This window comes from Lepisosteus oculatus, chromosome 6 (assembly GCF_040954835.1).
Source record: "Lepisosteus oculatus isolate fLepOcu1 chromosome 6, fLepOcu1.hap2, whole genome shotgun sequence".
Lineage (NCBI taxonomy): Eukaryota > Metazoa > Chordata > Actinopteri > Semionotiformes > Lepisosteidae > Lepisosteus > Lepisosteus oculatus.
The window spans coordinates 12,804,187-12,831,681 of record NC_090701.1 but is presented as its reverse complement, the minus strand read 5'-3'; the positions used below and the strand labels follow the sequence as shown (position 1 = coordinate 12,831,681).

The 27,495-nt window shown below is 36.9% G+C and overlaps 1 protein-coding gene across 4 annotated transcripts in view; it reads left to right on the top strand.

Annotated features, from left to right (window-relative positions):
• esyt2b (extended synaptotagmin-like protein 2b) overlaps positions 1–21,396 on the top strand; it is a 65,424-nt gene extending 44,028 nt beyond the window's left edge. Inside the window, exons 8-24 of one of the 4 annotated variants that reach the window (XM_015354867.2) lie at positions 483–603; positions 1,221–1,397; positions 2,130–2,212; positions 2,471–2,519; positions 3,248–3,337; positions 4,965–5,060; positions 5,996–6,097; positions 8,474–8,536; positions 11,061–11,135; positions 11,671–11,757; positions 12,251–12,400; positions 13,076–13,473; positions 13,984–14,082; positions 14,455–14,586; positions 16,595–16,700; positions 17,650–17,699; positions 18,891–21,396. In XM_015354867.2, coding sequence (XP_015210353.2) covers positions 483–603; positions 1,221–1,397; positions 2,130–2,212; positions 2,471–2,519; positions 3,248–3,337; positions 4,965–5,060; positions 5,996–6,097; positions 8,474–8,536; positions 11,061–11,135; positions 11,671–11,757; positions 12,251–12,400; positions 13,076–13,473; positions 13,984–14,082; positions 14,455–14,586; positions 16,595–16,700; positions 17,650–17,699; positions 18,891–18,936 — 1,924 coding nt within the window. In that variant the 3' untranslated portion in view covers positions 18,937–21,396. The remainder of the gene's footprint in view (positions 1–482; positions 604–1,220; positions 1,398–2,129; positions 2,213–2,470; positions 2,520–3,247; positions 3,338–4,964; positions 5,061–5,995; positions 6,098–8,473; positions 8,537–11,060; positions 11,136–11,670; positions 11,758–12,250; positions 12,401–13,075; positions 13,474–13,983; positions 14,083–14,454; positions 14,587–16,594; positions 16,701–17,649; positions 17,700–18,890) is intronic. The other 3 variants (XM_015354868.2, XM_015354869.2, XM_015354870.2) reach the window with 3 other exon arrangements.
• The last annotated feature ends 6,099 nt before the right edge of the window (positions 21,397–27,495 follow it).

Below are 27,495 nucleotides of genomic sequence, written 5' to 3'. Positions count from 1 at the left end.
TTTTATTGCTCATGTTTTTCTATTTTGAAATCCCCATTTCACCCTTTTATTACTTTTCTGAGTCAATAAAAAGTATAGAATTGTGCAATATTATTATAATCTTTTCATAGAAGAGGTTAGTATTAACGAACCTTTTGTGCTACATTTGTTTTGCTTTTGGGACTTTTTGTCATGGCCATTTTCACACAGTCAGTGGAATTATATCTAATCTTAAGTACATTTTTGTCTTAGTGTAGTAACTTTGCATTGTTGTCGTACTAATGTTTTCCTTCCTCAAGCATCCATATGCTTGAAAAAATGCTACTAAGACACTAAGTTCCACCTTCTGATGAGACACAGTTTCCTGTTTTGATGTTTGTTTTTATTGTTTAAAGTTTTCTTAAGTCTTAAGTCTTCTGTATCACTCTATCCATACAGTATTCTCCCATTAAAGATAATAATTTTCAGAGTGCTAGAGGCCATAACCCCTTTTTTTTCCACAGTGGCCTGTCGGACAGTCTCATCCAAGACATAATCTGCAGTTACCTGGTTCTTCCCAACCGGATCACAGTTCCTTTGGTAGGGGATGTACAACTTGCCCAGCTCCGCTTTCCCTTGCCGAAGGTAGGAACTGTATCCTTTAACTTCATGGCCAATTGAGTGATTGTCACGGTGAAGAAATAGAAAAGATGTAGCTACAGTAATTTGAACTGTCGATTTTGCATGTTAATCTCAACATTCAAAACAACAGGAAGTGTGTTCTGTGAAATGCATCTTCTTTTTAAACCAGATTAAGAAATAATTTCATTAAGGACCCTACCATTTGACATGTGGATGTGATGAACACAAGATGACATTCATTCAACATGAGGGACATTTTACAGTTCTTCTTTCCTAAAAAAAAACAGCACAAATAAGTTAGTACTTATGTAAGAGTCTAGTACTACTTTATTATTATAAGTTCTTTTTTATTTTTATTGGCAAAAGGTATTTTAAATTAAAAGAGCATAGTTATTTCATGGTGAATCACAGAATCCTGTGGTAAAGCATTGTCTCAGGCAAACCATTGTAAATCTAAGAAGAGCAAATGTTATAATCATGGAGAAAATTGTCAACTCCCTGCAGATGTGCCGTGATAAACTTTTATAGGGTAGTTTACCCTGTAAAGGTAATATACTGTGTTTTTAAAAGTTCCCAGCTCTTAGCTGTATTAAGCACCCCTCATTAACATCTCTGCTCAGGGGGTCCTGCGGGTGCACTTTCTGGAAGCTCAGGATTTATTGGGAAAGGATAAATTCCTCGGAGGGCTCATCAAGGGGAAGTCGGACCCTTACGGTGTCATTCAGCTTGGCAACGACCAATTCCGGAGCAAGACAGTGAAAGAAAACATCAATCCCAAATGGAATGAAGTTCGGGAGGTAGAAAAAGATACTTCCGTGTTTTCATTACAAAATATGCTGCTTTAGAGATCTGCTTAGGCCACTTCTTAATGTGTATTCTAAGGGGCCAAGTAGTTGGTTTCAACCAAAATTATTTAATTCCTTTTTAGTTTCCATTAAAGACAAAGTACAATACTAAGACCTTTTGTTTCTTCTTTGTGGTATTTATTATGTCCAGGGCAGTGTAAGGTAGATGACATTAGGTATTTTCTAAAGACCTCATGCTTGTAGTTAAATAAAAACTGCCTTATCAAAAATAATATTAGATTATGCAGGACTAATTAGACACGATGTTTAAAAAACACTTTTGACGATTCTAGTGCAGTAATTTTTTTTTCTTTTAAGGAATTTCTGTGTTATTAGATACAGAAGACTACATGTTACCATTTGAAAGAGAAATCTGATATTTTTTCAAAGTACAGTATTGCTTTGTGGTTATAATGGTTATAGATTTCCATTATGACAATTGTTGTTAAACAAGATATTGTGACCCCAGTAGTAGCTTTAGTGTATATTTCCAGTGGCTCTCACTGAGGACATTCCCATAAATCATTAAACATTCATAGTTAAACTCCAGATTCCAGAACACCAGCCTTTCTCAAAGAGATGTAGTATGTGGTAACCTTTAATCAAGCTAAAATTAGTTATTTAATTTTTTTAGAGTGGGGAAACAATGAGATAAATCCTATGATTTCATAAATGTATTTTCAGTTTTTGGTGTATGAGCACTCAGGACAGCACCTGGAGATTGAGCTGTTTGATGAAGACCCTGATGAAGACGATTTTCTTGGCAGGTGAATAACTAAGGGCTTGCATGTATGATTATAACATTCTCCTTTATCAATGTGCTTTGGCTGACTTTAATTTTAACATTCTCCATGTCAGGGGTGGCCATCTAATGATAAGGTTAAATGTGAACTGTGAACTGCAGCTATTATCATTTAAACATTAAATAAATCTGTTAACTCTGGATGGCCAGCTCTTAGTTTGCAGGTGCTAATGACTGCCCATTTTAATCAAAGTGATTATTCTTTTAACATTTTTCATTGCAGTCTGATGATTGATTTGACTGAGCTTCACAAGGAGCAAAAGGTTGATGAGGTAATTCGGTCTAATGTGCCATTTTGTTTTTTTTCCCACATTATCTTGGAACAAATGTTACCCAATTTACTCACTTCCCTTCTCATAATACTAAGGTGACATATCTTGTCATTTTCATGTCCATTGTGAATTTTGTTTAGCTTCTCAAACATTAGTGCTTTTTGGGTATCTTGTGTTTGTGAAGAGTGTCATTGTTAAAAAAAGTTTTTCTCTTCACAACAAAAGGAAAATATTTCATGTTATACTGTCATAAGAAGATAAGATATCCAGTTCAGAGAACAAGTACTGAAACCTAAAATTTAAAAGTTCACAGACACTGTCTTATTATGCTTATTGGCTTAATTTTGACTTATCCTGTTAAAAGTTACTGAATACATGTACAACATGGAAAAGAAATCCAAAACAACAAGTGTTCGTCAAACAGCAGAATCTAATACAGAGGTGGGGGTTGCTTTCTTATTGTCAGCTCATCCCAAAATAATAAACCTTGAGCAAAAAATCAATTAGAAAAGTAAAACAACTCCCAAAATATTTATTTTTTTGCCTCAGCCAACAGCACTAACAATGATATAGCTATACCCATGTCCTCGACTGATAAACAATCACTTCCTGTTTAGACTAATTTTAACAAGTAAAATAGACTCATTACAATATAAAGAGTGTATGTAACTGAAGTACTGGGTGGACTGCTTATTTTGGCTTTGAAATGGCCATTTCTTTCATTCCAGTGGTTTATATTGGAAGAGGTCAACACTGGAAAGTTACACCTCAAACTCGAATGGCTCACACTGCTTTCGACTCCTGAAAAGCTAGATCAGGTAATAAATGCACAACTGTTGTTTCTATTTTCTGAGGTCTCTGTGTCATGTCTTAAAAACTGTGAGTGAGTCACAAAGAATAAGGTCAGCTGATTTTTTTGCGCAATCATGTGTTATCTTGCTTCTGCAACAGTTTTCTATGTGTGGCTTTGCTATTAAAGTAGCCAGTTTTTCAAATCCACCTGACATTAAAGTTGAAATTGTAATGGTGGGATTTACCTTTACTTTCATTAAATATATTTAAAAAATGCTTGTATACTTAAGTAGCACTGTTGATTGCTATTGATATTGATTGATATTAAAAATGAATTTCAGAATGATTTATAAGGACCGGCTTTAAGGATTAAAGGATATGTAATTTTTTTTGTACTCAGAAACTAAATGCAATGAGTATAAACTGCTGAGTGCAACTTGGGCTATAATAACAGTTTCTTTCCATTGGGGGGGAGAAAAAAATATATACAGACCTAGCAAACTCCAGCGGTTTTACACTTTTTGAAAGTGAAAGAGTCTAAATCTCTTAATTAAGAGCCTTTAAAAAAATCTATCCCCGTCATGAGTAACAAGCCTCAAGCAAATACCCCTTTGTGAGGAAACATTCCGGGAATAGTTTCTCATCGATCTGTGAGAAGGCGGATCAGAAAATCCAGAAAGAGATTTTCCTGTTCTGCCCTTAACATCACGGAGCAAAGCTTTTACACTGGCCTGGATCGTGCATAATGTTGTCACCCACCTACGGTTTGGTGGGGGGTAGATCAAATGAAGATTAAAAAGTGTTATTAAGAGTGTAGAGTGGGGGAAAGCCTTAAGCATCGCACCAAGCACGCGGCCTCAGACCACACACTTTGTTTTCTGCCATCTGTCTGGCTTCACGGTGCAGGTGTAAACGAAGGCCTAGAGAGGGCCTCTCTTACCTGCATTCTCAGGTATGGATGATGGAGTCAGTCTTTTATTAACTGATACTAATGTAGTGAAATATTATAATAACCGTGTCTAAATATATTACATCAAAATTGTTTCTGTTCACATATACTGTAAGTAATGTTTAGCTTGTTCAGCATCTGATAAGTATTTTTGACTAGCTGCAAAATTCTATTCAGGTATGATTGTGTACTTAAGGCTATGGAAGTATTGTTGAACAGAAACAAACAAATCACCATAATGTATGTTAATGATGATATTCCAAAGAGAGATTGATGTACTGGATTCTGCACTATTAAATATGTATTTTAGGTGGTGTTTTTTTTTGCTTATTGGATCTGCTTTTTGATTTTTTTAATTATTAAATACATATAATGATTACAGTACATACTGTACAGAAGACAAATTATGCAAAAACAAAATAGTAACCCATTTGCTTTTGAGAAACTAGACACTCTTAATGATAATCGCAGATGAGTGTAGTGTTCTCTCTGCCTTAGCAGGTTTTTAATACAGTACATTCAAAGGAGAAAGTTTATGGGCGATGTGTAAAAGCTTTTATAAACCACCAGCAGGAACAAGTACTGCAGATTGTTATGTAAAACCCAGCTGCTCTGACTTCCCTTTGCCTTATAACCTTCAGTCAGCAGTCTGTTTGTTCGACCTGCATTTAGAAATATCCTCTCTCTTGTTTTGTGCTTAACAGGTGTTGGCAAGTCTTAAAGCAGACAGAGGCCAAGCCAATGATGGCCTTTCATCATCACTGCTAGTCGTTTACCTGGATTCTGCCAGAAGTCTGCCTGTAAGTACACATACTGTATCAGGCACTCGCCATGGAAACCATAATTTCTCTAATGTATTAAAGGGAAAAATCCCCTTATATAATATTTTCATTTTGGTTTGGTAGTTTTCTGAGTATTTTTTTTTTACTTTGCACTTTTAAATGCCATACTGTATATTTTTAAATCAGAATTAGCCAGTGGCAGCAGGAACCCTGCTTACGTTGAAAGGTGTAGGCCAAACAGGAACAGCTTGTCCCACAGCTGTTGTCTGAGAGCAGTAGTTTATTCATTTCTTTCTGGTTCTCCATGCTTTTTAAGACATTGAATGACAATCGCAGTGTATTCACAAATCTAGCTCCATTCATTTTAAGCCATCACGTCTCTTGCCTGAAAGGCATATTTACCTATCATGATTGTTGTAGTTTGGTTGTTTATGAGGTTTTACCCAATTGATAGTTTCTCTGTGAGGAAGGTTTCTTTTTCTGCATAGAGAAAGAAAACATGTTAGGCAACTATTGCTGCGTTGTCAAAATATTCTCTTTTAAAATAATACCTCTTTTATACTTTTTGTGCTTCTGCTTTGTACATCAGTCATCTGTTAACATGTACTCGAGTTGTGACCTGACTTCAGCTGCGTTTCCCTGCCATCTGATTTTCCCTCTTTCTTACTCATCTGTTATTCCTTAGAATCAATATCCCCATTGCTCTATACCCTACAATAATACTGTCAGAAAAACAGTCTGAATGTATAACGGCCTCTAATTTATTGTTGGCTTAGCTTTACAACTGATATGTCATTAAACTGCCAAAGAAATACTGTTTGCGCCAAAGAATTTCAGCCTTGTGTTTTGCATGTATACTGTAGGTCAGAATTAAGGAGCCAAAACGATGACTTTTTCAACCTCTTAGCTCCATCTTTCTTTGCTTTCTTCTCTCCATTTCCTTCCTCTTAAAGAGTGTCTTCGAGGGGAACTTTGGGTGTGGATACTTAAAAGAGAGGAGAGCTTCGGGCCTAGTCTTTTGTGAAAATACTACCTCACTCTATAGAACATTATTTGTGAGTCTTCTGGAATTTTGCCTTCTAGTACTAGCCACAGTGTGACCTGCTGTTGTTACGGCAACCGAAACCCAAGTCTTGTAATGCCAGAAAGCATGTTCATTGTTTTTGTTGCATGAATGAAATGCTTAATGTATATTCAGGGTGTAATTTTAAAATGCATTTTAACACCTTTGTCATTAATACTTTGATTTTATAAGCAGGTGTTTAGGTGAGGGTCTAGTGTTAGAAACTGAGGTAGAGTTACAGCTAAAATGTAGCTAATATGATGAGCATATTCTGTTGAAGAATGGTGTCCGTCTGAAGTGAGTTAAAAAACAGGAGGTTAGTGGATTGTTGAGACCTCTCCATCTACAATCTGCTTCCTTTTCAATTCCTCAACATTGCAAACATTGTTTTCCTTAACATTTAAAGAACGATTGGTAAGGTTCTAGGAAAATAAAGCGTTATCAATTGCCACATTACAGGTAGGTATGTGTCAGTAATTTTTGATATTTGGAATTAACTGGAGACATTTTTCAACTTGTAAGTTCAAACATTCATGACATCAAGGATAAGAGGAAAGCATTTCAATAGCAGCTGTGTGTGAAGTAAGTAATGAGATTTGGGTTTTTATTTTTGCATTTCGAATACCAGAAGCATCTATATAAATATAAATCTAAATGTTAGAAATGACTGGCTAGACTGATAAGAAGAGAATACACATAATGACAGCTGGCACTGTAGCACTTGTCATTACAAGGACCTGTCAGCAAGCAATCTTTGGAAGAGCTTTCTTGCCAAGCAGTTGTCACGAGACAGCTAAACACCACATCTATGTGAGCTGTCATATTGAGATTTAGGGTGATGGACTTGATGATGCCTGACAATTTTTCAGAACCCTACTCTACGTTCTTTAAATAGTTCCACAGGTCTTTGCCTTATCAGTTACTGTATACCAGACACAATGGTTTTCTTCACAAAGTGGCCTATAGAAGCTCTCTGTACAAGATGAACAGATGTGCTGTGTGATGGATGAAACATGTTACTATGTTTTAGACATCACTTGATAAAATTACAGCCATAGGGCTTCCTAAGTGGCACATACTGTAAAGGTGTTCAAAGTGTAGACTGGGGCTTGTAGTGTATAGCCCACATGCCTGGGTCTTGTTTGTGTTAATAGCTGACTGTGACAGGGATTCATCAATTGGCAGCATCTGATTTTTTGATTGCAGCTTAGAGGATATAAAAAAGAAAAACTATAGAATCCAAATAAAAACAACATATGGGAATGATTTGTCTATAAATTCAAAAACTAATTTATTTAAAGGCACTAATTGTACCAACTTTAGAACTTTACAATCCGCCTCACCTATAAAGATCTCTTGGATTGGATATTACCATTGTTAGGCTTGGTACTCAGGCTTAATAACTTGCCGACAGCTTTCTGTTAAAGGATTTTTAGTAGAATCATGCAAACACGTGTCTGTTAACACTGCAGCCTCAGAGCTCTTAGGTCCTGGATTTAGTACCATACTGGAGCACCTGTTATACTGTATAGAGGTTTTTATTCTCCATGTCTACATAATTGTACCAGTTTTCTCCCACTACCCAAAGATACTCTAGCCACTGTAGCTTTGATTTAATATTTTACATTGGCCCTGCAATGGATTGGCATCTTGTTATGTGCTCTCAGTACCACCTTGAGCGCCGTGCTTCCAGTATAAGCCCAGTATAAGTGCTTCCTGGGTTACTGCAGACCTTACCAGCTTTCTGATGATGGTAGAAATCCAAAAATACTAATAGACCTTAATGTGTTACTTGAGTTAAATGTTATTTACTGTATCTTGTTTAAAAAATATTGTGGTTCAGGGCCCTACCAAAGGCTCAGCCAGTAAAAGCGCTTGTTTGAATGCAGATTGGGCTCTATAGTCGTGGGTCCGAACCGGAGTCGTGTCACTAGCCAACTATGACCAGGATTCCCCAAATGGCGGCACACAGTTGTCCAAACGCTGCCCAGGATAGGTTGAGACTAATTGGCCAGGGCTCTCAGCGACCCCTCAGAACTCTGCATTTCATTTGCTTCCATCAAAATCAATCATTTTCATTTTTGGGTTTGTTGAAATGGTTTTTCTGGTGTGTACTGTACACAAGCTTGGTTGTGGTTTCTTTTTTTCTTTCTCTTTTTAATTTGTACCCTTCCGCAGGTTGAGGTTGTTAATCCAGCTGCTCCAGTCTGAATTTTGTGTTAACCTTGTGGTCACGTTTTTGTACTGTATGTGGTTTATATTTTTCCCATGTGGTGTGTTTGCTTTGCTTCTTACCATGAATTAACCTTACTCATTGCTGCATGCCTTAATTAACCCGGTGTGTGTTCATTCTCTCCCGCCTGGAAAGCGCAATCCATTAGAATTTAACCATGAGGGGTTGAAGAAAGCCTCAGTGAATAAGGCCCTGAAGGTAAAGTAACAGTGCATGCAGACTGACAGGTCACACAAGGCACGCCAGCTGCATTTTCTGCAGTGATTCATTTCTTGTTTAAAGCAGTTACGATTTTGTAAATGTTTGAATCAAAAAATCATTTTAATTCAGTTTTGATATTTGAGAGAAAAAGCCCTAGCTACGATGGACCCAATTTTCATAACAACATGAAGCACGAGCACTAAGGCAGTTACAGTTTAGGACAAAGCACAAATGCTGTTTGTGATGTACAGTAGTTAGAACTTGGTCTAACTTCGCAAAGATTTAAATATTAAGAGTGACTTCTCTGTGCTGGAAATTCGAGCCCAGTTACTTTCAATTGCTGCAGATATTGTGTAACTCAAAAAGATTTTTTGAAGCCACACACTACTTTTTTATTTATGGGCAAAGAACTGGAGATAGTATTTGCTGTATGTTATTATTTTCAAGAATCCAAATCAGATGCACAATGAATTTGTGTCAATTAAACTATATTGTATGTCGAACTATGTGACATCTTGTAATGTATAAAACACTAGGAAGTATTCACATAGAAAAAACAAGAACCTAAACCTTTTGTGACATTTTCTTCTCCTCCCTACCTTTCTGTGGTGTACTGTAATATTGCAATAATGATGTAATATTTGCCTGTGCTCTTGTGTTGTTTACTCTCACATTAATCTCTAAAGACTTACATTAAAGCCTATTTGTTCATCTTTAGATTTAATACAGTGAAAAGTAATGAAATGAAACTAAAATAAAGCAATGCCAAATATCACTGGGTGTGCACTGTAAATTCAAGGATTTCTTTGTATTCCAAAAGAGTCTTCTTTGACTGAATTTTAATTCTATATAAATATAAACATATTTATTGTATTCTTCCCAAAAGTGTTTTTTAACCTAACCCCTTTAGAGATTAGTTTGCAGCCTTCTGAGTAGGTTGTATTTAAGATGCAGGTTGTAAAACCTTGGGTCAAGTTATTCTTCAGTTTTGTAAAACAAAACTTATCAATTTGTTAAAAGAAAAAAGTAGAATTGGGAGCCTTGGATGAAAACATTCCAGTTCCCGACACTGTGCTGTACAGAACATCCACTTAAAAAAACAAACCTGTTTTGACCTTTTTTGTAAATGCCAAATTCTTTTCTTTGCATCTTTGTATAGCGAGCAGCACTCAACATGTCTTCAGTACACTTAAACTTTAGTGTCATCGTGTCCGATATTCAAACAGCAAAGCCTTGTGTCTTTTATTTGCCTGCTGTTTTGCTACAATGAATATCTGACATTTGTTGATGTACTGTGCTTAGTCAATATTCATCATCACATACCAATAACAACAGTGATGAAGGATGTATTTTATACATATTAAGAACAGTGGTTTCACATTTATGCTAGGAATAAATTCAGCAGAAGTATTTCACTGATTGGAACCTCTCTGTAAACAAAATGGTTATTACAATCCAAGACACCTCTGTTATTAACAATTCTGAAGTGAGCTCTATGTCACATGATATGAACACTTTAATACTGACACATACTGTATGCAGCAGTTCTCAGGGAGTCGGAAATATTTCAGAGTGTCCGCAGTATGATCTCATTATGACTCCACATTGGCCCATTGGCAATAATCTTCAAATTAACTGATGTTACTTTAAATTAAAGCCACTTCAGCTGTGATTAAAGTCCATAAAACCAGTCATTGACGTCTCCTGAGTTTCCTAAGAGATATAGTCAGCTGATTTTGCTATGAATGCCTAATATGTTTTCTTCAAATACAGTGTATTTATTTACAATTAATATTTGTCAATTATTACTCATTATCCAAAAATGTATGTATTTCTATGCATCTTTGGTATCTATTACCTACAGTATTAATAGTTACAATAATTATGCAACAGGATTCAGCAAAATAGGAATAGATCCTAATAAATCAATGCAGATACTGTAATACAAAACATCCATGTGTCCTGACATTCATTTTATAATACAAAGAAAAGCATTTGCTATGTATAGTGACTTTCCATCACGAATGAGGATGATTATCAACCGTGAACCTGAAACTGACTGTTAACACCAGAAGAGGATCTGCACACTGTCTAAACACTGCCTGTGCATTACATTTTTTTAATTTTGAGAAAACATCACACACATGCTTCCATGTATTGTATATTTAGACAGAACGCAAGCTTGCTCCTATTTTATGAGTTTATGAGTTACAGTATATAGCTGGATGCTCTTCCTTCTTCATCTACATTGCAGTGTCTTTATCTCCATTGCAGTTCTTCTTTTGTCTGATATAAGACTATTTGGGGCCGCTGACATACAGCATTAATGAGGTTATTAAACTATGCAACATTTCCCTGAAAGGGCTGCCTCTTAGATTAAGGTCATCCATTATCTTCCAGTCGTGGTAAAGTTTTTGCATGCTACCTAAAACGTAGATGAATGAATTTGTAGTCCACGAAGGTAAAGTTCAGTTGAAAAATATGCGCTCACTAATATGATTTACCGTTATTTATTTCTTAGTCTGCTAAGAAAGTGAGCAGTGACCCAAGTCCATTTGTTCAGCTGTCCGTTGGTCACAAAACCAAGGAAAGCAAGGTGAGAAAAGGCAAGGTTTGTCTCTTCCAGCAGTCATAGTCAAGTTTTTCGCTGGTGTTTTTATTATTTTTAGTAGCCATAGCTAGTAAAAAGGTGTAGACCATTTTTCATCTACTTCCTGGAATAAGGAAGTAATGACCTCAAGGCATTTAAAAGAGCAACCCATTACCCATGATCTAAATGACATTATCCAATAACATTTTATAATTATATGAAAAAAATCACATGACATACATAATACAATTACTTAGTTATAAATTTACATTTATATGGAAGATGTAATTGAAAAATTAATATGATTAACAATGACTATAGAAAATAGGAATTACCTATACCACTATATTTCTTATAATGGAAATATTTATGAAAATGAGTGGTTTGTGTTTTGCAAAAAGACACAAATCTTATTTTTCACTAGATCAAAAAGATTTTGGAAGCTGTCCTGTAATCCTAAGATTATGCATACTTTATTATATTATTGCTTATGTATGTATACGCTTTATATCCGATTAAAACTCTCATCTCTTTTTTTCAGATCCGATATAAAACCCATGAGCCTGTTTGGGAGGAAGCTTTCTCTTTCCTTATTCACAATCCAAAAACACAAGAGCTCTGTGTTGAGGTACAGTATGCTAAATTGATGAGCAGATCTAAGCTGCTTATATTAAAGATTTATCTGCAGATCTAATATCAAAAATATCACTAAGGCTCAAGTAAACATCTAGCATTATGAAAATGTATATTGACAGACCTTAAAATAGTTCTAGCACTACTGAGTACTGTACCTTCCATTTGGAACTGTTTTCATGTAGTTTTTTGTCACGCAGAACAAGTCTTCTGAAGAGAGCAGCTTTCAGTATGAAATATATACATGCCAGCTACCTTACAAAGCTCAAATATTAATCTGATCTCATGATCCTGTACTGTTGTTGTAGGGACTGATGGAATGTTATGCATTCTTGTGAAATTTGCACCCTTTCTTGTGAAAGTCAGATTAGATTTCTCCCCAGTTCTTCTCCCTCAGTGGTCTGCCATGTGCACACATTACCAGGAGGCACTCTCCGACATCCTTGAGGGGCACTTCTGATAAACTGCTGTTACTCTTGTTCTATCAGGTGAAGGATGAGAAGCACGAGTGCAGCTTAGGCAACCTGACCATTCCTCTTACCCATCTGCTGGAAGCTGAAGACATGACACTGCACCAGCGCTTCCCGCTGAAGAACTCGGGCCCCAACTGCACCCTTAAGATGAAGATGGCCATCAAAGTCAGTGACAGAGGCAGCCATGTTGACCTTTCCCAAATATGCAAGAGCAAAGTTTTAAAGGGATATTAATCCCATGGTTCGGAAGATATTATATTGAAAGAATGTGACATACAGTACTGTAAATAATTGGTATGGTATAATTTATCTGTCATAAGAAGTTATTCATTTGAATTATATTGCTTTTGAACAAGATGCAAACTCTCGGGGGACACTAACGTTATCGAATTTCAAACCCATCGCAAAACTTCCTGTTCACTTCCCCGTCTTTGCATTGTGACACGAGTGAGTTCAAGCGTAGGAACACTAATATGATTAATGACACATGGGGATCAGAGATTTTCTTATTAGTCTGATGAGAAAGTCAGCAATTTTGAGTCCCATGACTATTGGGTGCTTTTAAAACTAAATGTACTGTGAATTTAATTAACTTCAGACTTCTTTGCCATTGCTTCAGAGATGGATTGTTTTTGGCAAGTTGTCAGATTCTTCCTAGTTATTTACCTGACTTGCTGGCTTTTTTCGGGGACTGCAGTGTGTAAATCTAAAATGGGGGTATCTGAATCCTAGGAAGTTTACTTCTGAAACATGACGGGGTTGCTGTTTCCAGATGCTTTGAGAAGACCATGAATGTATGAACAGAAATATGATGAGATAGCATTGTTTTTTTTTTTTCAGATTCTTTCCCTGGAGAAACAGACCACTTCAGACCAGCCATCTTCGGTCCAGGTGAAGAAGGCTGGGTTTAACAACAAAGATGGTAACAAGGCCCAACCACAGAAGCCTCCGGTCACACCAACCTGGACCCCCGAATCGCCCAACCCAATCTCAAACCTGCCTCCCTCAGCTTCGGCCTCGGCCTTTGACCTTCACAGAAGGCCCGAGTATCCTGAACAGGGCCTTCCAGGAAGCCCACAGAAGCAGTCTAGTTATTCTACCAGAAGTACCAGCAACCTGGTCATCTGCAGCTCTCATCCTCACCTGGCAGGAAAGGAGTCTACACCCAGCATCGCCTCTGACATCTCCCAGCCCTTTGCCACCCAAGAGCTACAGCAAAGACTTCGCCAGCTTCAGAAGTAAATTCTTTACAGTCTGTTTATTTGCTACCAATTTCATAAAGTTAGAAGATCATTTCAATTTTGGAAGGTTTTTATCGTTGTAGTTTGAGATGGCTCATTTATAGACTTATCTATAAAGACAATAATGAGACTGCAGTATATTGTAGTGATGTTCAGCTATATTTTGATTTAATCCAAGTGATATTTAAGGTGATATTAAGGTGTTTTATCTATACTCTATTTTCAGTCTGAAATGTGTTAACCTGCCAAACACTCCAAACTCTTTAATACCTTTTTTAATTAATACAGTTTCAAAAGGAGGGTGAAGCAATTGTATTTTTATTGGCCTTTATCTGTTTAGTTAAAAGAGGGTAATTAAAGTTCATTGGTCTGGAAAATTCAGGGTCATGGCTGTGTGGTCACTGAAGTATGTTTTTGCTCTGTCATATTTAAACTACAGATTGTAAAATGCAGACTGGAATACAGAACAGGTAAAAAAAATGTCTATTTTATTTTATTTGTTAACAGTGGATCGGCTGCAAACCATTATCCTTTGGGTCAAGTCCAGCTGACCGTCAGGCACAGTTCTCAAAGGAATAAACTGATTGTAGTGGTGCATGCTTGCCGGTAAGTAGAGAGAAACAGTGTTAAGATGGTCTTTAGATTATTCCAATGTTTCTATTGGAATAAAAAAGATGTATTCACAAGCCTGCTTCCTTATAGTGTAATGAGGCTCCTTCACGTCGCCAGATGTTTCCTTGCCTCATTCTAAATGACAGAATATGGCACGGCGCATACCTGGAAATGTAATCTATTTTGTGATGTAAATTGGAGGTTTTACAAGTTAATGTGTACATTTTACTCATGCACTCATAAATGCTGATTCTTTCTAACCTCGAAATGTAGCATTGCAGTTCCCCATTAAATGTTTCTTTGTAAAAGCAATAACTTCTATGAGCTACAGTATAATCTATTTTGCTGATCTTTTTAATGTTGTAGCAACCTCATAGCGTTCACCGAGGATGGGTCAGACCCTTATGTCCGGCTGTATCTGTTGCCTGACAAGAGAAGAACCGGCCGGAGGAAAACCCACACAATGAAGAAGACGCTAAACCCAGTATATGATCAGACGTGAGTTTGAAACTTGTGTCATTCACTCAAAGCATATCTGTAAATAATTCTCTCTTTTATCATCTTTCAAATATCCCTTATTTACGCCATGTGTATACCATGCAGATCCCTGTAATTGGATTACCAAAATGGGGATGTGTGCACAAAATAATGCCTTTAACATGCAACAGACATAAACACAGCACCACCCTATAGGCTGGCCTTGTATATTTTACAGACCTTAAGCGCATATACAAATTGTACCATGGATTTGAAAGTGTTTTGGAGGAAAAAAATTAAAATTCTTTTTACGACAGGCGTTTAATGTCCAGTTTGTCTTGCCACTGTGTCATGTCGTTGATGAATAAATTAAGTCTTTTTGAGAAATTTGTCAGTCGTGTAAGTGTGGAGGCACTCCCTAGCTTTCTCATTTACCGTGCAACTTTATCTTCACAGCTGATATATACAAGCAGATAAGCTAAGTCAGCAATATCACTAGTCTCAGCTAATTGCAGGGCAAATTATAGACTAATTTTCCCATGCTTTCCCTGAATATTTTTCACCATTTCATTAATTCTATGGTTAACAGTTGAAGAGAAGCACTGTGTTAATCCATTTGCATATTAGGAATCTAATAAGAAGGATAATCTTATCAATTGTATTTAATCCTGCTTTGCAATATAAAGGCTGGCACAGTAAGAATCTTCAACGGCCTTAATCCATAGGTGTTAAGTTGATTATTAAAAATAGTTTTCCCTTGCTTCAGCCCAGATAGAAGAATTTAATGGGTTTTATTTGAGTGTTTTATTTTTAGATATTACGGAAGATTTGCAGGTTTCATTCTGCCCTTTGCAAGTACCTTCTAACAAACCATATAGTGAGGGCTTTTCTCCTTTCCCATGATACAACCATACAATTGTTATTGTGTGGTTGTATCATAATTCCTTGTGGTTTTACATGGTTTGCCACTAGCACTCATTTCATCAGCAACGCTAACGGTGTTTGTAGACAGTGTAACATTCCACACGTGTTCAGATGTACTGGCACCTACCCCACAATTACTATTTTGAACACGGCTTGGTCTCTTTTTAATGGTCCAAAAATGTATTTAAAATAAAGCTGAGACTTCAGGTTCCATGTACTGGACTGTTTTGAACTGTGAACAATTTCAAGCTGGAAGTAATATAGGTTTTTCTTGGCTAATGTTATGTTATCAGAAAATTTAAGCTCTGCATGCATGCAAAGGCAGGGTGGGCCATGATTCGTATAAATTGAAAAAAAACGTTGTTTTTTTTTACAGTATGGTGATAAACACTAAATCTATTTATCCAGCCAGCCAGCCATTTTCTAACGGCTTCATCCAGTTCAGGATTATGGGGGACCTGGAGTCCTATTCCCGCTAGCAAAGGGTGCAAAACAGAAGCCGGACAGGACACTAGTCCATCACAGGGCACACACAGACACGTGCACAGTCACACCAGGGACAGTTTTTCCAGAAGCCTGTTAACCTATCAGTATAGGAAACCCACGGGGAGAACATATAAACTTCATGCAGACAGCACCACAGGTCTGGAATTGAGCCCAGAGGCACAGAGCTGCAAAGCAGCAACATACATAATACAGTAATTAAAAATGAATAACACTAATCTCCAGCAATAAAATGTTTAATTAAAAAACTGTAACCTTTCTTCATGAACCACCTGGGAGGAGCTTCTACTCCACAGACAACTGTTTGGGAACCTCTGATTTAGTAACGCCAATTAAACCCGCATGAAAAGATTAACTTCCCACCCTGTTCTCTATGCCATGTTTAGCTAACCAGTGTGGTGCTTTTAATGGTGTTCCTGGGTACTCTATCCAAATGTTTTCAACCAGATTCAGATCCAGGATTGCCGAGCTCATCTCTGTCAGTGGCTTTCGTCAAAAGAGTCTTGGGGAAGCTGCTGAGAGATGTGAAATCATAAGAAGTCTGTTCATGTTAAGGCCTATTCTACACCGTAGTGCTGACATCTCTCTTGTGTTTCTTCAGGTTCGAATTCAGTGTTTCCCTAGTCGAACTGCACAGGAGAACTCTGGATGTAGCGGTGAAGAATGGAGGAGGCTTGCTGTCAAAACACAAAGGACTTCTTGGGAAAGTTAGTGATTAATGCTTGACTCTTGTGTTTCAAAATTTACTTTTGAGTGAGCTCCACTGTCCAGAATATTTACATAATCTGAAAAGATCAAACAAAATAACAGAGAGAGGTCCCGATGGAAAATAGTCTAAAGATGTGCACGCGTCTTTTTCTGTTTTTTAACTCTTCAGTCTCACGTGCCAGCCTGTGAGTTATATACACCCTGTTGATTTTCTAAGAAGGGTACCTGCTTTTTTTCTTGTGCATCGATCCAATGAGCATGCAGGAAAGCTTTTTTATGCATCAAGCCCTAGATGTATTTCAGTGAATGCTTATTGAGATTTGATTTAAATAGGCTATATTTTTTCAAGATGATGTATGTAATAAAATGGAACTATTTGCTCCATTTAAAAAACATATATATATACATTTATGTATATATAAAACATTTTAGGATTTTGATGCTTAGGCTCTAGAGAAGCTCGGCTTCAGATTCAGGATTGTGTAGGTGGGGGATGCACTACTCCTCCAGTTGGTGCTGATCATTCTTTGCTGGGCTTTGTAGTGTGTGACATGAAATAAAAATATGTGTAAAAAAATAATTGGTTAGCAGGCAGGCTTGTTGGAGGAATCGGCCTACACTTCCTCTTTCTTTTTCCATGTGTGATATGAGAAACACAGTGATCATTCCAAATTGTGTTTTATCAAGTGCTACTTGGAAAACAATAGGTAAACATTTGGCCCCACCAAAATAAAATATATTCCAGTTTTGCAAACATGTGGAAGTGATGCACAAGAATCTTAATGTCCTTCTTTTTTTCTGTGATGGACATCTCTCTTGGTGTCCATCATCTTGGTGTCCATCACTTAACCTATAATATAGAATATACTCCGAGTTTTATCATAGACAATAACTTACATGATGTTCTTTGGCTAATGCATATTTTTCTCTTTCTTTCTGAATTTCCAGGTTTTAGTAGATTTGACTAGTGAAGATATAACCAAAGGATGCACACAATGGTGAGTGAAAAGAGGCTGATTTAACATTAGTTTTTTATTAGTTGTGTTTTTTTTCTTTTTTTTTAATTAGTTTTACTCCTAGCGAAGTGACTTTTGGCTACATGCAGTACTCGCTTTAGGAAATCTGTCCCTTCCTCATCTGCCCTGTTGCTCTTGGTTCCTACCTGCACATGATTTAGGAGTGTCTTAGGCACTTTTACTGTAGACAGATGTGACTAACACACTTTCAGATATGGCTGAGCCCTTGACAGCTCTTTCTTGGTGACAACTCCCAACTTATTATCAATACTCATGCATCTTTTGTATAAGGTATTACTGCATCCAACATTGCTTTCATTTGCAAATATGTTCTCATCAAAAGAAGTACATTTTTTTCCTGTTTAAAAAAATCTATGTTAAAAATGTTTTACAAAATCAAATTGGTAGCTAACTGAAATTTATCAATGTTAATATTAAAAGGACCAGACCCCATATCCCTTCCAGCTTCAGTTGTAGTGATTTCTTTAATTCTTAAAACGTCTTAAAATAGAGTATGAACACTTGTAAGTTTTCCATTGTTCTCTGTTGACATAAACCATTGAACTACTTCTCTCAGGTTTGAAATTTTGATGGCGAATACCTGACATAATTTGAACAGGACTAGCGCATGAACTGAGAATATGATCCTCGCGCCCTTATCCTGTAGCAGTACCAAAGATACTGAAGGCTTTGTCTGTGAGCCATTCAAGCAATGAAAAGTTAAACAAAGGAATCTTTGTCTGACCTCTGCTCTTACAAGCCAACATGCAATGCATCTCTCACCAACGTAAATACAACGTAAATACAAGCACCTGGATTGACTTTTTGGCACTAACAATCCAACAGACTACAGCAGACTAACAAAAGCAAAAAAGGCCAAATTGAAATTGAAAGCCAAAACAATAGTGAAATAACACATGACTTGTAAAGGGCTCTGTAAAATAAAAAAATAACATTCCTGCAGTTTTACATGTTTGTTAGTTTACAAGCTGGTGTATTTCACATTAGTACACATCTTTGTTTGTACTAGTTTTAATTCAGTCAGAAGCTGAGTGCAAATTGCACTGGAACTGACATGACTGCAGTGGTTTAGGACACAAAACCAACCATGACAAGAAACATTTTCTTTGCCATGATGGTGGAAAAACTGATTGTTCTCTTTTGGCTTTCCAGGTTTGACCTTACTGAGGACGGCTCAAGATCAACAATTCAAACCTAGAATATATGTGTCAAATCAAAATTGTAATGCACCTTCCCCAAGCCTGCTTTTGGTCTTCTTCTTAATATTATCAAATTAAACCAGCATTATTTTTATAGCTAATTATTTTAGCCAATGCACACATCTTTTTTTTTTTCATTTAATGTTTTAATACAATCAACCTGTAATTGTAAATGCTTTGACATTTTCCAAGGGATAGCATCTCTGTGCTATGTTCCCTTTTTTAAACAATAATCAGTTATGTGCAATAGATATAAGAAAGCATGTGGTGTTAAAATGCTTAAAAAGAAAAGAGGAGTGTAAAAATATTTTTGCTGTGTTTCTTACAGCTGATCTCCTGCCTTGTTTTTCTATGTCATTAATGTACAACTTGTAAATATGTAACATGACGTAATGCCATTGGAAAAGTTTAACAATGAAAAAGGAGGGAAATAGTATTTTTCTTGTTTAAATGGCAGGTAAACCTTTAAACATTTTGCTTTAGAATATAGTGCTACAGGTTGATATATTTTTCATTTAGCTGAAGAACACTAGCTGCCAAAGAGACAAGTATTTCATTTTATTGCCTATGTGGGTTTTAAGCCAAATATATACACGGTGTTGATCAAAGGTTTGGGTTATTTTGTAGTAAAATAGTTTATTCATTTTTTTGGTGTTTTTTGTAACATACTGTATGCATACTGTATGGCCATATTTACAGTACGTTTGGAAATGTTGCCATGTTGGAAAAAAATATTATATCGACCAATGAAATGATTTCTGGTTTAACTGCATGGTGCTGTACTATCAGCTTGTGTTCTTTGTCCTTGGTTAGCTTTCCTTCCCCCCCCAATGTCAAAAACCGAGTACCACCCCAAAAATGGTCTTGTATTCCTTTTTGTGCTTCAGAGGTGGCTGTAGACGTTCAGCATAGTGTTCACCAACTGTCTTTATAGCAAACAGGCATAGTTGAGATCCAGACATTTTCCAATTAATGTTTTGGGGATTTTGCGCAAATGTACAGTAATACATTTTAATTTAGAAAGAACACCTGACATTGATTTCATAACATTAATCCTGGCTTTATGAACCTGCACCGCTAGTGTTGTTCTTCTGCTAAAACACATGTTCACATTGGTTGCCGCCTCGGCCGACAGCTACTGCCTTCACGTTTTTGCCAGGCCCCCATTTCCTTTTCTGACCCTCAGTGATATGGTTTTTCTGGACAAGTATAATGTAGTTTAATAATGAGATTCAATTTTGTGTCCACCATTGGGAAGCCATCGTCTCTAAGTTTCTAAATCAGTGTATATTGTTATAGTATAATTTTCTTTTGCAGTAGAATTAGAAATGGTGTGGGCATTTCACAATTGTTAACATCAAGTAAGACTCATTCTGAACTTATTTTTGGGGGTCAGTTTTTTTTAAAACAAATTACAGGGCTTTTTGAACAGAGTAAAGCAGTTCTCATAAACACTTTACTGTTGTTTCTACATTTATGTAACTAAAGCAACAGCTTCTTAATAATGTAGGTAGTGTGGGAAATCTGTCATTCTCATATAAACAACAAATGTACTCAATAACAAGAACCCAAACTTTTGCTCAATACTACAATGTAATTTATATCTACATATACAGTATGTATGCCTGTTCCTGCTAATCTTTTTCCTATTTTATTCATGAAGAGGTAGTTTTGTTTAATTCATTATTGTTTGCTTTTTTCTAAAGGAATCCCGAAGATATTTTTTCAGACTTCACAAGATTATGATATACAATAGCTGTGCTGTAGTACTGCTGTAGATGCCTCCAGTTGGTGATTTCAAGCCTGTTGTATTCACAATAAGAGCTAAACCGTTTCAAAGGTGTCTGGCAGCACCTTTCTTCATGAAAATAGTATTTTAGATTCTTGGCTTTTGATCCATACAAGCAGGGCGGATTCTTAAGACTCCTGACATTTCAAGTTTGCATTGAGAATCCCTGGGCTGCAATTAAGGGTGAATGTAAGTCTATTTAGTATAATATAAATGTAAATTCACTATTTTGGTGTGTGTCCAAATCTTAGTTTATTACAAACAGGCATTTATTCTGGCTGGCATAATATTTAGAATTGCTTGCATAATTTGTGTAATAAAATCATATTTATTGGACAAAAATAAGCATATGGATATGAACTGTAATGCTCTTCTTTTTTTACTTTTTCCAGTGCTGTTTTTTTTTATTATTATTCGGACAACTTGTATTTTCCTTTAAAGTGCAATTTCCTCTGTGGGCCATCGAATGACAGTTGTCTCTGAACATTCTGCATTTCTTTCCATGACCAGTTCCTTTGCCTTCACCCTTTACTTTATTTATCTTGTGCCTTAAAAATAAAAATGCTCAAAGATGTATAAGTATGAGAACTTGGCATAAAGAACTTTTCAAAGTTTCCATGTTTCAGAATGTCTCTTCACAACTTTGAAATAATAAAGAGCTATATCTGCAGTACGAGGCTCTCTCTCATTTCAGTGGTGTGGTGTCAGAAAGCTATACTGTATGCAAGTGCATTATTTTTAGAAGAAAACAGGTTATATTTTGTCATACCAAGGCCATATGGAGATGTTTCATTTCACAAAACAGGTCAATTATACTTGAACCTTTCATGATTTTTTATAAACCTGGCTCTTTGCGGCCTATTCCTTAATTTGTTCACAGAGGTCACAAATGCTGTAGCTCACTGAAAGTAAGTCAAAAGGTTGATTTCCTTCTAGAAAATTGTGCATCACATATACAGTGCCTTGCGAAAGTATTCGGCCCCCTTGAACTTTTCAACCTTTTGCCACATTTCAGGCTTCAAACATAAAGATATAAATTTTTTATTTTATGTGAAGAATCACCAACAAGTGGGACACAATTGTGAAGTGGAACGAAATCTATTGGATTTTTGAAACTTTTTTAACTAATAAAAAAATGAAAAGTGGGGCGTGCAAAATTATTCGGCCCCTTTACTTTCAGTGCAGCAAACTCACTCCAGAAGTTCAGCGAGGATCTCTGAATGATCCAATGTTGTCCTAAATGACTGATGGTGATAAATAGAATCCACCTGTGTGTAATCAAGTCTCTGTATAAATGCACCTGCTCTGTGATAGTCTCAAGGTTCTGTTGAAAGCGCAGAGAGCATCATGAAGACCAAGGAACACACCAGGCAGGTCCGTAATACTGTTGTGGAGAAGTTTAAAGCCGGATTTGGATACAAAAAGATTTCCCAAGCTTCAAACATCCCAAGGAGCACTGTGCAAGCGATCATCTTGAAATGGAAGGAGTATCAGACCACTGCAAATCTACCAAGACCTGGCCGTCCCTCTAAACTTTCAGCTCAGACAAGGAGAAGACTGATCAGAGATGCAGCCAAGAGGCCCATGATCACTCTGGATGAACTGCAGAGAACTACAGCTGAGGTGGGAGAGTCTGTCCATAGGACAACAATCAGTCTTACACTGCACAAATCTGGCCTTTATGGAAGAGTGGCAAGAAGAAAGCCATTTCTCAAAGATATCCATAAAAAGTCTCGTCTAAAGTTTGCCACAAGCCACCTGGGAGACACCCCAAACATGTGGAAGAAGGTGCTCTGGTCAGATGAAACCAAAATCGAACTTTTTGGCCACAATGCAAAACGATATGTTTGGCGTAAAAGCAACACAGCTCATCACCCTCAACACACCATCCCCACTGTCAAACATGGTGGTGGCAGCATCATGGTTTGGGCCTGCTTTTCTTCAGCAGGGACAGGGAAGATGGTTAAAATTGAGGGGAAGATGGATGCAGCCAAATACAGGACCATTCTGGATGAAAACCTGTTGGAGTCTGCAAAAGACCTGAAACTGGGACGGAGATTTATCTTCCAACAAGACAATGATCCCAAACATACAGCAAAATCTACAAAGGAATGGTTCACAAATAAACGTATCCAGGTGTTTGAATGGCCAAGTCAAAGTCCAGACCTGAATCCAATCGAGAATCTGTGGAAAGAGCTGAAAACTGCTGTTCACAAACGCTCTCCATCCAACCTCACTGAGCTCGAGCTGTTTTGCAAGGAAGAATGGGCAAGAATTTCAGTCTCTCGATGTGCAAAACTGATAGAGACATACCCCAAGCGACTTGCAGCTGTAATCGCAGCAAAAGGTGGCTCTACAAAGTATTAACGCAAGGGGGCCGAATAATTTTGCACGCCCCACTTTTCATTTTTTTATTAGTTAAAAAAGTTTCAAAAATCCAATAGATTTCGTTCCACTTCACAATTGTGTCCCACTTGTTGGTGATTCTTCACATAAAATAAAAAAATTATATCTTTATGTTTGAAGCCTGAAATGTGGCAAAAGGTTGAAAAGTTCAAGAGGGCCGAATACTTTCGCAAGGCACTGTAGAAATGCCCAAAATGACCATTAGGAAACTTCTGCACATCTTAATAGCTTATTTCATTAAAGAGAAAGAACTAATCTCTTTTATACAGTATAGTGTGTATTTAAGGATTACAAAGTGCTTTCAGACAAATCGTCTGTTGAATATAATTATCTTGTTCCTAAACATTCTAATTGACTATATTTACATGGAACATGTCAAGACTCTATTGAAAATTGTTGAAGATACTGTACACAGGCAATATGCTTTGAAAAATAATTGTGCTAAGCTTTGATAAAAGTGAATATTGAGCATCCGGAGATTAGAGATAAACATACAATGAAGTTTATTTTGGCTGTCAATCAGCTTTCCAGAGGACTGGGAACAGCCTGAAACATGAGGGAATGAAAAACATGTAACACAAATTTGTTTTTAGTCCAATAATTAAGGTAAAATCACGTTTACTGCAGTATTCCAGATCAAAGCCCAGCTCTCCCACTGACTCACCGTGCTTGTACCTCAGCCAGTTATGTAACCTGTGCTCTGCCCTTCAGATGAGACCTCAAACTTAAATAAAACTGCAGTGATATTCACTTCAATTAAATCACTTTGTATAAATTCATCTGTTAAATTTCAGAATTTACACCAATGGAGCTGAACTGTTTTTTTTTTTCTGGTGTTCTACTGAAATTGTTCCTGGTAATTGTACAGGCTAAATATAGTACTGTATATCCAGTTAAAAAATACTTGCAGCATACCTGGTTTATTTTCAGCACTCTCAAAATGTCAGAACCCATGTCATGAAGATATACAGTTATGACAGTTACTGCAAAAAATTCTCCATTGGACAAGTGGAAATGAAGCTATGATTCTAAAATGAATGGACAAATGATGAAGATGAACAAGAAAAAAAAAGGAAAAAACAACTGGTATACAAAGAAAGGAGCTTTATAAAATGATTATGACCATGATAAAGCAGGAACCAAAGGAAGCTCCAGGCAAATACACATCTGCATATGGTAACTTGGCCTTTTTCACATCCTGCATGGCTAACTATTATAATTTGTTTAGCAGATCACCAAACATCCTATGTTGTCGCTAACTGTTGCTGAAAAGCTGCAAACACCTATGTCTTCTCTCAAATTCATTACTGTAACGCCCTGCTCGCCGGGATATATAAATTCATACTGGACAAACTATAGTATGCCCTGCATTCAGCAGTTAAAATCCTTACCAGGTCTGGTGCAAGTGATCACATTACTCCTGTCCTGGAGTCCTTGCACTGGCTTCTTATCAGGTTTCGTGTCATCTTCAAAATCCTCATGCTCACCTATATGGCTCTGCATGGTCACCTCTCTGTCTTCAATCTTCAAAACCTCATTCTTTAGAAGGGCTTTTATTTAACTGGTTCTATTTCTGTACCATGGCTTTTCTAATGTTTGCCAAACCCTCATTGTAATTGTGTAATTCTGCTGTTTCATTTCATTATGTGCTTTTTTCTTACTGAAAAGCACTTTGAGAAGCCACTTTTAAAGAATACAGAGTGCCATTAAGGTGATGGTGAGTGCTCCATCTGCATAGTGTACAGTATATAGTGCAACACAGTGTAAGAATTACTGAAAGATGTAGTTGAGAGCTGAGAGGTCAGCTGCGTCTAGCTCTAAAGCTTAGTCTTTTGCAAAAACCCAAAAAGTGTTCAATGACTGAGCAGTTCCCATTTCTCTGTGTAACTCCTTCCACCACTGAGGAGGGAGGTAGGAGAAAAACAGTGGGAAACAACAAGGGGTTACAGAAGATGTTAGAGACACAGTATGTGGGGGAGCATAATGGTTAGGTTTTGGATCCGTGCAGCAATAGGTGGCCAATGGAGAGACTAGAAAAATGGAGCCATACAAAAAGCTGGTATTTACAGTAGGCATGAAAACAGGGCAATCACATTATTCAGGTGAGGTGCTTTAGTGTCTTTCAGGACTTTGTAATTCAAGATACCAGGAAATGGATCACAGATGATTCTGCTAAAGTGTGCACTAGGGAGATTCTGTATGATTTTTGATGTATGATGTTTCACAGATTCATTCAGTTGGGCTCCTAAAATAACGGAAGTGACACGGCTGTTTCAAGAATATTATGGCAATAGCAAAAGAACTAATCCAGGGATTAACAGATGTGTCTGAGAATAGGTGGAAAAGCCCTAGGATGGAAAATGGGTCAAAACAGATCTAGATTTTTTTTTAGTCCCAAAAATCCGTTGCGAAAATAAGTGCTTCATTCTGCTTTACTTTTAGTCCTGAAAGTCAATACAAAACTATATTCTTTTAAGTCAAAGATTTTAGAGAAACTCTTCTCCACGCAAATCGTGTAACATTAAGTTACTTTTTTATGGAACTGTTATGGAATTGTGGCATTCTTTTAGTAAAGAGGGACTAAAATATCTGAATTCTGAAAATGGGAAGCAAGATAAAAAATATATCCATTATACTGCATATGAATTGAAGATACAGTATTTTAAAGACAGAAAACATCTCAAAGCCTGTAAAATCAGTGTAAATCACTAAGGTCACAAAGAAAAATTTCCCCACAAATAATTTGAAAGCTGAGACATTGCTTTTTTCCCAAACATTTCTAAAGTACATTAAGTGTACTAAAATAATGACTTAATAGGAAAAGCTCTAGCTGCTGTGTTGAGTCAGACTAATACACAATTTTCAAAGGCATGTCTGTGTGATTACACTGACATCTAGTGGATAAAATTGTCAACCCGTTTTACCTTCTGGACAGATTGTCCTACTTCATTTTCCTTTGAAGTTAGTTCTGCAAAATTACCCTAGTTCAGGTGCAAGCACTGCTGGGCATTTGCAGGAATCCTTAAAACACTTAAGTATATCGTACAAGATTCTGATATATTTATTTGTTTTGGCTGTCTATCTCCATATGTACACATTTGTCTGTGTATTGCGAGAATGTTTAATAGTAAGAAATCTCTCGGGATACACTATAAATACATTTGTGACTCTGATCTGTGATACAGAGGCATTATGGAAATTATCAACCTTTTTTTTAAATGTTAATAAAAACATGTACTGATTTATTGTAATGACATACAGTGCATAACTTCTCTTCTGTACATGTACTGTATCATACTTTCACTATCACACTTCATTGACGTATCTGCGTATTAATAGTTCACATGACTTTAGGCAGATTCATAAAGTATGCTGGATGCCCAGAATAAAATGAAATGAGATTGGATTAGATGGTCATCAGCCCATGGGCAGAAACGTGCAGATTCCACACAGAAGGTGTTCAAGCTGGACCCAAGAGCTCTGAGGCAGCAATGCACTACTCATCCCCATTTCACTTCCACCTGAACACAAGGAAGAAATTAATTTGATCATTACCCATTACTCTGCAGTTGTACTCTGCCTTGCACCCATAGGCTCTGGCTCCCCTATGACCCAGAATTGGAAGACTCAGTAAGAAAATGGATGGATGGATATTACCAATCTCTTTTAGAGGTGTACATGGCCAAGGAGTCCGATTGAGGATGGATTTCGTTGGGCCTCTAAGTTTTGGTAGCCTAACTCTACCTAATTTAAGCACAAATATTGTGCTTTTCAGATGTAGGTGTTTAGGGCATGGTCTCTGTTGTGGTGCAGCCATTTCAGCTGACTGCATTGCTGTGCTGCTGACTTTTTTTTACTCGAAATAATCCCCCAGATGTTTAATGGAGGTTGATTTGCATGCCACACCGAAGAGACTCGTTTGCCTATTCACTCCGCAGAGACAGTTCATGCCAGCGGTGTAGCAGATAGCCTTATCTGCTAGTTAGCATGGACACATTTATCTCTGCAAAAGGCATTACAACATGGGAACAGAAAAAGAAATGCTTTCCTTTTTTTTGTCCCAATGGACGCCACAGGGTGTCCATGAACATGAACAAGTTGTTTGTGGATGACATGACCTTATATCACAGTGACTCCTTCCATGTGACATCCACCTACTGTATAGCCACAGAAGTACTGTCTCCCTTGTTGAACAATAGTGCTAATTAAACTGTATGTCTTTTATCAGTCTTTTGGGGTTATTTTGAACACTAAGTCCTTCTAACAAAAGCAGATTTATGGAGGATAAACTGAATTCAGCGAGGAGCTGTCGATATTAACTTCATGCGCCATGGCATGATGTAGAGTCACCTGTGAAATATAT